The following is a 13,332-nucleotide window of genomic DNA, read 5'->3' as shown; positions in this document are numbered from 1 at the left end:
GTGGACCCCCAGTTGGATCTGAGTATGCATTGCAACACAACAGTGACACTAGATGATTATGATAGCAGCCACATGCTATATGATTCACAGTCATTATAACCAGCTTCAGTTCTGATACTCTTGCCAGACGTCTCCACTGTTCGGAGGGCTGCCACAACAGTGACAGCCCCCACACTGGCCCCTCCAATGGTTCACCTGTCACAGATGATAGCCATGTGGGCTTCCTATTTCCATCACACCTACTACAGGGGCCTCCATAAATAGTGATCTGCCTTCTCTTCCAGAAGAATCACTACCACCAGGTCTGCCACCAGTGCAAGCATCAGTGTAGCTTGTTACCAAAGTTCCCACACTGCATCTGGTGGCTCCAGTTTTGGCTCTACCATCTTCATTTGGGGACCAGAGCATTACCTTGGGACTGACTCAAGAGACTTCCTCAACTGCTTCTGCTGCCACCTCCCTGTCCTCCCCTGCACTGGACTGGTCAATATACACCTTACATGCTGATTCAAGGGGAGGATCCTGTACCTTTGTGAGTCCAGCTAGCCCGCCACTCATTCTTTGCGAGTCAGCTGTCACCATGTTCTAATCTTTACTGAAGTTTCCCAAGGTGACAATGCTGTATGTGTAGTGTCAGCTGAATAACAAAGCAGACAGCTCTTACTGTTATGCAAGTTGAGTACTTGGGCATGTGAGATTGCTAGCATGAAGTTACACTTTAGCAGCTATGAACTGGTATATTCATCCAGCCAAGTAAAGTAACTAGCTAGTGCAGCAGTTTCCACCACCATCATTTCACATCACCACACCTGTGTTACTAAATGGCAAATGGCCTGTATTCACTTTAACCTGAGCACACAGTGAATTAGTTGTGCAAATCCTTGTTTCATATTGCAGTGCACTTATGTGTGCATAATAAAGAACTGTTACCATAGACGAGCAAGTTACAAGATTAACTGTGTTGTCACATATTCTTAGCCCACCTGAGGACACAACTATATATATATTGCCTTCCACATAAATGGAAATATAGTTTCAACATTTCTGATAGTACTGGAATGAAATTTTGAAGTAATTTATATCAGCATTATTTCATTTAATTATTCTATATCAGAAATTCTTCTCAAGATCTTTACTGGAATTAGTGGCTTGGACATGATTATATTTATTTGCTCATACTAAACCTGCCCATTATAAATGTTTAACATGTGTGCATGTATGCCTATTCATGTGCAGACATTAGCTTTGGTAATTTGTTTGACAGTTACTCAATGTATCCACACACCACTGCAATAAGGAAGTACTTACACAAATATTTATGAATTAACTAGCTTAATCAAAGAATAACAATAGTTTAATTCTAATGGTCATGTCAGCTACAGTTCATAACTTAAAAAAAGTCTGACACCAGCTATATATAAGGGGTAGATAAAGTTATTATTTTGGATAAATAAATAATGCCTGCCATAATTCACAATAAAACATCACAGCTATAGAAATATGTAATGAATTAAAAATGTACTCAAAAGTTAGCATTATCCTGTGATTGATCACTGTACTGTCCCATACAACTTGCACTTTTCTACTTAACAACTGCAATGGGGTGGATGTAGCCTGATATGACAATTCACTGCTTGGACATGCAGCCTCTCATGATGCAGTAGGAGCTGATGGTGTACAAGTCTAAATTATTGATCAGGTTATGGATTACTTAAATTCCATGGATACGTTACCAGTTATCTGCCAGAGTCATAAGAGCTCTATTGGTTTTCGAGAATGGCACACCTTATTACAAGGTTGTGCACCTAAAGTACTATTATTTCCTCACAAGTCAAGTACTGCATCTGAAATTTTCTCTCAAAATTTAGAAGTATCTTAGAAGAATAATGCTGGAAATAAGCTAATGGTCTTGGCTTGTGAAATACAACAGTCACTCATTTCCAAAACCTGTTAAATCCATTTTTTTCAATATTACTTTTTTATGTATTGAAAGAGTGCACTTTGAGCTTCACTATTAAAACATAACACAAGTTCCAGTAGCTGCTATATCTGTTATAAAAGTAACTCCGAAGTTTGTCTGACGTTCCAGACTCCATTGCATCCATGAAGGCTGCAATTATTGTAGACACAAAATCCCAACAACAATATGGGACCTAAAATTGTAAGTATATTTAATACTTTGAAAAAGATACATTTCCAAAACCTGTTATTTCAGTACACTTGTAAAATCATATTTAGAATATTGGTTATCACTGTTAGCATTCAACCGCGATTCTTATACAATTTTAACAACGCGTTTCAAGAGACAATGCTCTCATCATCAGGTTGTAAAATCTCTGAAAGCCCTTATCAATGATGTTTCATTGAATGGTTCACATACTGACACTTGATGATGTCCCAGCATTGAGATCTGCAGCAATTTGCAGACGGGTTGCATTTCTCTCGTGTTGAATGATTCTCTTCAGGCATTGTTGGTCCTGTTCTTGCAGGATCTTTTTCCGGCTGTAGTGATGTTGGAGGCTTCATGTTTTACTGGATTCCTGATATTCACAATACAATTGTGAAATGGCTGTCTGGGAAAATCTACACTTCCTCAATAACTCAGGAATTCTGTGTCCCATTGCTCATGTGCTGACTATAACACCATGTTCAAACTCACTTAAGTCTTGATAACTTGCCACTGTAGCAGCAGTAACCGCTCTAACGACTGTGCCAGTTGTCTCATATAGGCATTGTCGACTGCAGTGCCGTATTCTGTCTGTTTACATATCTCTGTATTTGAACACGAATGCCTATACCATTTTCTTTGGCACTTCAGTATATACGCTAGTGACATTTTTAGTATCATTACATGTGTCTATGCACTATGCACTGATCAGCTGCAGATGACTGGTTGCCCACCATTGCTTTTAAAATATGTAATGTACTGATAAATGTTTGTCAGAAGTGCAGAGTACTGGTGTGTCCTCTTGTCATGAAGGAATCCATTATCACTGGACAGTACCTAATGTTGAGAGATGTTAACAGAACTTGTTTATGTCTCAGTGGTAGTAAGGGGCCATAGCACCACTGTGCATGTCAGCTAACTCCTCCGGATGGTAATAGCTTTACTGTCCACAACTTGTAAATCCTTCTGCTGCTCCATCTCCTAAAGACACATCTTCTAAGCTTGAACAGCAGGGTAGCAACATAGTGGATACCTGAATAATATAAAGCCTTGAGAGAATATTTTATGGGTGGCAAATGACTCTGGCTTGTGTCCTTTCTTTCTAGTGAGAAATTTAATTACATATTTTTTGTTAATCATCATGAAACCTTTCTCACATACATTCCAAAACAGAAGGGAAAGATGGTGAAATGGAATTACAAATAAGAAAGCATCTCACTTTCTTGAAGTGTTACTATAGCTGTTTTTTCATAGTTTTAATTTCTTATTTCTGTCATAAACATAAAATAGCCACTTTTCATTTCATGAACTATGTGGTAAGTGTTCATATCTGTATTTTGCTGTTCATCCTCTGACACTCACAGGTTTTACAAGAGTAGCCATTCCACTCATTTTTACCCAAAAGTATGTTGAAAGCTGTACATGTATCATGCACTACATAAAGCTTTATAGTAATATCTCTAGGAATTTGTCAAATAACAGAGACATTTTTATCACATATACTGGAGGGGAGTGCTGGGGAACAGGAAAAAAGTATGGCAAGAAGATGTCATATGTAAGGTACCAGATAAGTGTTTGTGGTGGGCATATAAAAAGGAAACTCATTCAAACAGAAATTAAAAGAGGGTAAATGGGAAAAGTGTAAAAATTAAATTAATTTTTGAATCATACTGCCATTTCAGTGAATCCGTGTAAATTTTTTTAAAAGTGAAAAGTGTAAGTAACATTTTTGTGATATTTGCAACATGTACTACTCTTCTCTCACAAATATTACTAAATATCATGTAGTGAAAAAACAATTTTGTCACTGATGTTCTTGTCTTACTATATCTATAAACTTGTGGATAAAGAACTATATTGTTTAAATTCTAATTCTAGAATTTGTCAATAGTAATGCACAAAACATAGTTTAACATTTTTCTGTAATCTTCTACAATCAGTACAATGGTCCTTATTATCTATGTTGAATTTATGACAGTAGCTCTGACTGTTTCACTGTATGATGGAGACAGAAATAGTCGAAAAGTTTTTAATGTTCCCAATTTTTCTGAAAGAACAAAGCAATATGATGTCCTTTTCATATAAAACATGAAATTAACCCTTTAATGCCTTCTGTGAAAATCTCATGATGTGTGTTCATTTGTTTCTTATCTACGGCATTGATAAAGAATCAAAATGAAAATAAAAATGTCAACAAGAAGTTACAAATACAAAAAAAAAAATTTCCATCCTACAAACAATTTGGCTTTCAGTGTCACATATTTGTTCTTCAAATTCAATAATGTAATTTTCAGTGGCAGTTTAACATAGCACTAAAGGGTTCATTATTGGCTGAACAGAAAATTCATCATAAAAAATTAAACCTTAAATGAATTATTTCAGTCAGTAGTTTATCTGATATTTTACTTCCGAGTGAAGTTACACATTCAGAAATGCTAAAAATGTTCAGATGTACGAGGGCTGTACAGACGAGTAAGATCCAATCGTTTGCAAAATAGAAACCACAGTGAAAATCAAAAATATTTTATTTGTGACAGTTAGCTATGCCTTCCAGTTACTTCTCTACATAGCCACTGCATAGTGGGGTACCAACTTTTCAATACCTTCGTCATAGTACTACACATAAGCTTTTTGTCAAAATCATGATCATATGGGAAACCAAGTGAAATTTGAGACTGGTTTGAGTACTTTTTGGTAGGAAGGACACTATGCATTATCTTGGATCAAGAGTCATCATCAGATGTAGAAGTACTCTAGAAATATACTACAACCCCCTATGTATCACTCAAATAAGGATCGTGAACATAAGATTAGAATAATTACTGCACTCACACAGGCATTCAAACAAACATTCTTCCTTTGTATGTGAATGGAACAGAAATAAACCCTAATAACTGGTAAAATGAGATGACCTTCTGCCATGCAGCTCATGGTGGTTTGCAGAGTATAGATGTAGAAGTAGATGTAGACATAGAAGGCAGCTATTTGAGCTTTCTGCTAATTCTCTGTGCTGATCTGCACGTTGTTGCCTGTGCCAAAATGTTGCCTTCATAGCTAGCAGTTCATGTGAGCAATGATTAAAATCACAGGGAGCCAAGCCCAGGTTGTATGGTGGATAATTAAACACTTCCCATCAAAAATACTGCAGGAGCATCCTCATTGATTCTGCAGAGTGTGGCTGAGAATTGTAATGAAGAAGGAACTGCATAACAGTTGCATCATTTGGGCTGCATGAAACCAGGCGAAATCTCTAACAGACACTGATACTTGGCAGGAGACACTATTTTCTGGGCATCTTTACATGCTTATTGTGCACTCAGAACTGAAAAGGGCAATGTGATGCATCAACGGGCATACTAGAGACACGGTCCAACACATCTATCCGAAGTTTCATCAGTTTTTCATTGTGGTTTCTATTTCATGATCAATCAGACTTTACTTTTTGAACAGCCCTAGTACAAAAGTTGTAAATTCCTGCTAGAAGATGACAGATCAACAGAGCCATGGGTAATCTTTTTAGAATATAAAATGAACATTAATCACTACTTCTGTTACAGCAGCTTCATTGCCATACAGAGCCAGGAAGAAGATTTTTTTCCTAAAAAAAAAAAAAAAAAAAAAAAAAAAAAAAAAAAAAAAAAAAAAAAAAAAAAAAAAAAAAGTGAGGACACAGTGAGGAACAGAACGTAAGCCAATTAGTGAGCTCTTCAGGGATCAACAAAGTAAAATTATCAAGTGCTTTTCTGCCAACACTATCATTACTTCATATAATATAGATTTAAATATATTATGCTCTGTATATGTCTGCTTGTGTCTGTATATGTGTGGATGGATATGTCTGTGTGTGCGAGTGTATACCCGTCCTTTTTTCCCCCTAAGGTAAGTCTTTCCGCTCCCGGGATTGGAATGACTCCTTACCCTCTCCCTTAAAACCCAAATCCTTACGTCTTTCTCTCTCCTTCCCTCTTTCCTGACGAGGCAACCGTTGGTTGCGAAAGCTAGAATTTTGTGTGTATGTTTGTGTGTCTATCGACGTGCCAGTGCTTTCGTATGGTAAGTCACATCATCTTTTTATATATATATATATATATATATATATATATATATATATATATATAATGGAAGGAAACATTCCACGTGGGAAAAATTATATATAAAAACAAAGATGAGGTGACTTACCGAACAAAAGCGCTGGCAGGTCGATAGACACACAAACAAACACAAACATACACACAAAATTCAAGCTTTCGCAACAAACTGTTGCCTCATCAGGAAAGAGGTTAAGGAGAGGGGAAGACGAAAGGAAGTGGGTTTTAAAGGAGAGGGTAAGGAGTCATTCCAATCCCGGGAGCAGAAAGACTTACCTTAGGGGGAAAAAAGGACAGGTATACACTCGCACACACGCACATATCCATCCACACATACAGACACAAGCAGACATATTTAAAGACCAATCTGTCTTTAAATATGTCTGCTTGTGTCTGTATGTGTGGATGGATATGTGCGTGTGTGCGAGTGTATACCTGTCCTTTTTTCCCCCTAAGGTAAGTCTTTCTGCTCCCGGGATTGGAATGACTCCTTACCCTCTCCTTTAAAACCCACTTCCTTTCGTCTTCCCCTCTCCTTAACCTCTTTCCTGATGAGGCAACAGTTTGTTGCGAAAGCTTGAATTTTGTGTGTATGTTTGTGTTTGTTTGTGTGTCTATCGACCTGCCAGCGCTTTTGTTCGGTAAGTCACCTCATCTTTGTTTTTTTATATATATATATATATATATATATATATATATATATATATATATATAAAAAACAGTACCATCGATGAATCATCTACAGAGTGTAAAACTGATGCCATATAATACAGTTAACATTTCAGATCAATATGACTCAATCAGTGGTATAAATTCATTTTCTCACTTGTATTGTGGCTATTTCTCTTTCTTTTTTCTTCTTTTCCCTCTTAAACTTTTGTATTTCCTTTATTTGACTGTTTACTTTTTACTCTTCTTATTTCTGACTTGCCCACCATGCCACTACTAAATTTTCACATTTAATATTATGTCCTGTGCTGTCTCCCTTGAAGCAGGGTCCTGGATGCCCTCCCACTGATTTCTTGAAAACGATTAATGTGAGAGTGGGAAGTACACTGAAGCTTTTCTTACCCACTTCATGAGTAATTAATTCATTTTGTAATCAAACAACTATGATAGTATTCTTGACATCTTCCTGAAAATCTTTCCACAGACACCTATCTCAGGTAAGACTGTTGTGCATAGATATATTTTCTTTAGCTTTTTGTTGACTGTTGAGGACACACACTTTTTGGGTGTAATAGTTTTTGCTGGACATGGCTACTAACTTCAGGTTCAGTAATATTATCTGTTCTGTTCCTCACTGATACATATACAGATTTAAATGTACACATATCAGTTGGTACACAAAGCAATATGTACCAGTAGAAATTGATTCACATACCGTAGGGGGTTTCCTTCTTCACCATATAAGGTTCCAAAGTATTTGTGATGCCGTTTTTTGTACCTCCAGCATGAGAGATGGTGGTAACTGTTGTGTAAAGAGGAGAAAGCGTCACCTCCAGCTGTATGGAGCAATCCGATCCACTCCATCCCATCTCACAGTAACATTTATTCACATTGGTGCAGACCTGTGAGAGAAATACATTTTTCTGAAAATGATTATGTAATTGAACTTCACTGAAAAGATTCTGAGGGCATATATGTTGAAAGATATTTCAAAATGATGAATGGTTGGATGATAGATAATTTAACTTCTCTATACACGAAAAAAAAAAAAAATTTTAAAGATTCACTTTTTAGTGTAGTGTACAGTCAGTTGGGATCCAGTGATCTAATATTTTATTCTTTATGACATCATGAATGATCTGTTGCAGCTATGCACACGAGCTTATGCACCATGCATTTGAAAAAACTGAACCATTGAAATTGGCAAATAGTTTGAAATAAAACATTTTACTTCAAATAAATTGACAGCATTAGTGCAAAAATTAACTCTTTTCATTGTGTAAATCTTACTGAAAATTTGTGAAGAAATGGTATCATGATTTATATTTGTCTCAGTGGAAATGGTGAAAGAAGTTTACAAACAGCACCACTTTTGTGGCCACTGCAAACGCACCAGGTTAGTGTCGCTAGGGATGAAAGAGGAGTAGTTTTGGAGCACACTGTGTGCAGTGGAACACAACACTGAGGAGAGTTGCATTCCTATATTTTTTTTGAAGGGTCATATTCATACTGCATTGAGGAATTGACAACTTATCAGTTAAGGAACTGTTCTGCGAACCAAAAATGCCCAGCTCATGCAGCTTGTTCAGATATTGCTACCATACAAGGTACAACAATGCTGCAAAGGGTGTTGAGAGGAATGCATTTAATGTATAATGTGACAAAGAGGGGAAACTGTGGTGGATCCCCCCCCCCCCCCCCCCCCAAAAAAAAAAAAAAAAAAAAAAAAAAAAAAAAAAAAAAAAAAAAAAAAATATATATATATATATATATATATATATATATATATATATATATATAAATAAAAAATAAAAAAATTTTTTTTTTGTTCAAGAGGTGTCCTCACACTCTGAAAGAATATACATAATGCCAAGGTATTGGTTTTAGAAGAAATATAACTGTATTATTTTGTATGTAATTATCTACAGGATGCAATATAATTGCAGCTCCTATGTGAACTACAACATATAATACATTAAACAAGTGTGAGGTCTCTGCTACTGACTTTTCTTCAGCACATTTTGTGTCTTAACTGACAAAGGCTGCTACCATTCAACAAAGAGAGTCACAAGAGAGCAAAATTCCTCAATGATACAACACTACCAACACAAACTTAAATGGGTGCTGATGACCACGCTGTTTAGCGCCCGAAAACCTCAAACCACACACACACACAAACTTAAAATAATATATATAAATAACTGCGACTCATTTTATTACTATGTTTCAGTGTGTAGGTAATCAGTTTAAAAACCAAAAACTTACGCAATATTATCAATAAACTCATCAGCTGCACAAAAAGTGAGAGGCATGTGAAAATAATCTGAAAACAAGTGTTGTAAGACATGCATATTTCCATATATCTCACTGAGGAATAACTTGCCAAGTATATCAAAAAGAATGCACAGAGGCTTATCATGTCAAAATGCACTAGCAGTGCAATACAGTAATTACATCTGAGATACTCCAAAGGCATGTGTTGATACTCACCCCATGTCCAGAACATTCTTCACTATGGTGATTACTTGGGCATTTATTGGGATCAATGTGGGGATACAGGCTAGTACACGTCTGATTCAGACAAATCTGTGAAATGAAGAGAGCAAAAATGTCATAATGAGTACTCACTTTACTGAACACAAGTTTTTCTAAATTACCAATGATTAGGCCATAACAGATTCCAAACAATGCACAAATTCACTAAATTGCAAGCAACCAAATTTTTTCTGTTTGTACTGTAGTTTTCATTGTATTTTAACAATTCACATAATTGCTTTCTTGAGAACGGTTATTCAAGTAAGATTGTGATTCAGCCAAATATTGCACTGTAATGAAATGAAATCCATCTTATACCAATATTGAGAATAAACATCAGATCTCATCATTTCAGAACAGAAAGTTATTGAACAAACTTTAAAATGTTGCTGAAAATAATATTACAACCAACAACTACAGACAGTAATAATGGTTTACTCAATGTTGACATACGTTCATATATAATGTAAGGACATGTACTGATGCAGGCAATAAAGCCGAAATAAGCTTATATACCAAAATAAAATATCAAGCAGCACACTGTTTTCCAATACTCTGCATAATTATTATTACTACATCTGATTAATCAGCTGGAAGTTAACATGTGTCTTTTATTAATTCTTAATCTATCTCTGCACCAGGCTTTGTCTTAGTTTTTTTTAAATCTGTGGGTATTAGTGCATCAATGATGACATCCATAAGATACAAACTGTCTATGGATGGATAATAAATAAATTTTAGAAATTTCTTCGATGTCCCCTCACATATTTTTCCTCCATTTTGTACTTCTCCTTCTAAGTTCCAATTTCTTATAATGGTGCTGCTATAATAATAGGCATTTTAATGTTTTCTTTTGTCTTGCTGCATCATATGGCATTACTGTAACTATACCTCATCATAAAATTATTGAGGCTCTTGTGGCCACTTGCTGATGTATTGCCCATTGTCTTTTGTCTCAGGACCTTTACCTGACATTTCTTTGATTAAAAAATGTTGGCCTAAGACCTCTAGACAAAACCAACAGGCTAGACATGAGTACTTTATCAGTTATAATCAATAAAATATCTAGTTACATTATAGTTTCAGTACCAAAAACTACATCTCGAGTGTAAGAACAAGATTTGTCAATGTGATATCTATAGTAAAGTATAGTATGCTTTTGAATGTAAATTTAATATACAGGACAAAACATAGGAAACTAAATATCAATCACTGACATGGTAACAATTAAAATCAAATTTACATTAATACTGAAGTTTGCCGTTGTCTTCTATAATCCTTTAGATTCCACCCCTTGGCATGAGATGTTAGGAATAATTGGGAGACCAGTACACAGACATCTATGTGGCACTTCATAATAAGGGGCCCTTAAAACCTGATATATTTCAAAGTATGAATTGCATTCTTTCCAGGTTCAGCAGACCACCAGATTATTAATGACATAATACTGCTTCTTCTTGCAATATCCATTTCCATATAAATTTTATGTATCTCAATCATAAAATAAAATTTATAAAATTGTGAACTTACCAAACTTTCTCCACATGGAGTTCCATCTTTCACGAGACCCATTAAAGGAAGTCCTGGAGAGTCAATTGCACCACTTGTTGCCCTACGGAGGAATTTTCATGAAAACTAGTATTTCCTTTAACACAACAAGTTAAAGGCTCTAAAATTTAAAAATAAAATATATCAGTCTTAATAACAGTGCTATAAATATTTTCAACTGAAAACAAAATGGTATTATGATAACAGAAATGACCAATTCTGTATGTTTATGCATAAGGAGGGAAAAGGTAAAGTCATTTGAATGAGGCAAGAACACTGTCCAAAATTTCCACGTAGTTTTACAAAGTGCGTGATCTGAAAGGAAGAAACCTATCTGATCATTACACATGACATCATCAAATGTTATTTAAACTACTTAGGTTTGTTACATGACAAAGTGTGGCTTTCTTTCTTTTCTGTTCTTTAACAGTATACTGTATTCCTATGATGCATCTAAAGGATATTTAGTGGTTTACTCCTTGTAAAAAAATAAAACAAGGAAAAAGGATCACATTAACATTTGTCTGAATTACCTCCATTTTAAAGTTATAATGAAAGTCTCAGATCAAGGAATTCAAGGCAAAAATCAACAATTTAACTTTGTGATAATGTCATCTGTCAACCTCCTGATGCACTCCTTGATCACAATGGGTGGCTATGAGGATATGTTTCTAGTTTATGTTTACATACATTTGAGGAAAGTCTGCCTTGAACTATTGACAAGATTGTGAAAAGGAAACTTGCTATTCACCACATTAGCAGAGATGCTGAGTCGCAGATAGGCACAACAAAAAGACTGTCACAAATATAGCTTTTGGCCAGTAAGGCCTTTGTTGAAATTAGACAACAAACACACACATACACACTCACATAAATGCAACTCACACACACACACACACACACACACACACGACTGCAGTCTCAGTGTGGCCTCAGTTGCCTGAGACTGTAGTCATGCGTGTGTGAGGTGCATTGGCGTGAGTGTGTATGTGTGTGTTTGTTGTCTAATTATGATGAAGGCCTTACTGGTCAAAAGCTACACTTGTGACAGTCTTTTTGTTCTGCCTATCTGTGACTCAGCATCTCCACTATATGGTGAGTAGCAACTTTCCTTTTCACAATATTGTTACATTCCATCCTGGATTTTCCATTGTTTGATTTTTGCCTTGAACTTTTCATATGCATAGTAGCAGTAAGCTGCCTGATAAGTGTTCCCTTTAACCTAGGCAAAATATTTATTTTGTGAGCAGGCAAATGTAGTTTTTATGTAAGGCCACATCAAATATAATGTACACAAGGCAGTATCAAAATGTAGTTCCAAGCAGACCCTCTGGGTAATTGGTTAAAGTATAACTCAAGCCAAGCATTCATCTAGATGGATGTGGTAAACATGATTTAATCAAAATAAAATTGACTGGTAGAACTAGTTTTTAAAAGTGTAAGATATGATAAAGATAATTCTTGTGTCTGCAGATTGACAAGCTGTTCATCAACCATCCTTTGTGTTGCAGAATTTTATAATTCTCTCTTGCATGCTGATTGTTGTTGCCTGAATTCGAGAAGGTGTTATCTCTTAAAGATGAAATTTTTTCAAACTCAAGGAAAATTTAATAAAATTTGTTTATCAGTTCAAAATGCTGCATCTGGATCTACAGATGAACAATAGCAAAGCAGACCTACTGTATAAAATGGTCATATCATTCAGAGCATGTACTGCGCCATTCTACCACGTAAAATATGATGTATTCTCAGCACGTTGCAGCAGATCTAGGCTGCACCCCAAAATTTGTACTACTATGCTGATTTAGGTGTGCAGGAGGGTGGCAGGAGTGAAACCCTTGAGGGAATTGTGGCAGACATTGGCTAAGTATACTGTAGTCATGTTCATATTATGACAGTGCAGGAGGGAGAGATGCACTCAGGAAATTGACAACTGACTCCTTGTGCTGGGTTTTGGACCCACACTTTTCTAGAGCTCAGTAAGGGCATTTATAATGAAGCAATACAGCAGAGCTTCAGAGGCTTTATTTTAGATTGGTTCTGCCAAGGATTGTACCTGTCACCATTGTAAAAAATTGCTGAAACTACTGCTGAACCAATGAAATTGGCATAATTTACCACAAGAAGCAAAGCATGTCAAACAAACCTAAATTACCTAGCAACTGCAAAGACCAAAGTATCTCCAAACCTAGATTAAATGTGCATGCCAGACTCGGGCTTGAGTCTGAAACCTCTGCCTTCCACAGGCAAATATTTTACTGACTAAGCTATACAGTTGCAACTCATGACCCACCCTCACAGCTTTACTTCAATCAGTACATCTCT

General features: G+C 35.9%; 1 protein-coding gene across 3 annotated transcripts in view; it reads right to left on the bottom strand.

The window, feature by feature from the left end:
- Window positions 1-13,332, bottom strand: part of LOC124787937 (disintegrin and metalloproteinase domain-containing protein 11) — a 1,045,780-nt gene that overhangs the window by 140,402 nt on the left and 892,046 nt on the right. For all 3 annotated transcript variants that reach the window (XM_047254929.1, XM_047254930.1, XM_047254931.1), the window contains exons 16-18: window positions 10,990-11,071; window positions 9,415-9,510; window positions 7,640-7,826 (exon numbers count right to left, since the gene is read on the bottom strand). In XM_047254929.1, coding sequence (XP_047110885.1) covers window positions 7,640-7,826; window positions 9,415-9,510; window positions 10,990-11,071 — 365 coding nt within the window. The remainder of the gene's footprint in view (window positions 1-7,639; window positions 7,827-9,414; window positions 9,511-10,989; window positions 11,072-13,332) is intronic.

Source organism: Schistocerca piceifrons, chromosome 3, assembly GCF_021461385.2.
Source record: "Schistocerca piceifrons isolate TAMUIC-IGC-003096 chromosome 3, iqSchPice1.1, whole genome shotgun sequence".
NCBI lineage: Eukaryota > Metazoa > Arthropoda > Insecta > Orthoptera > Acrididae > Schistocerca > Schistocerca piceifrons.
This window is presented reverse-complemented; position numbering and strand designations above follow the sequence as displayed.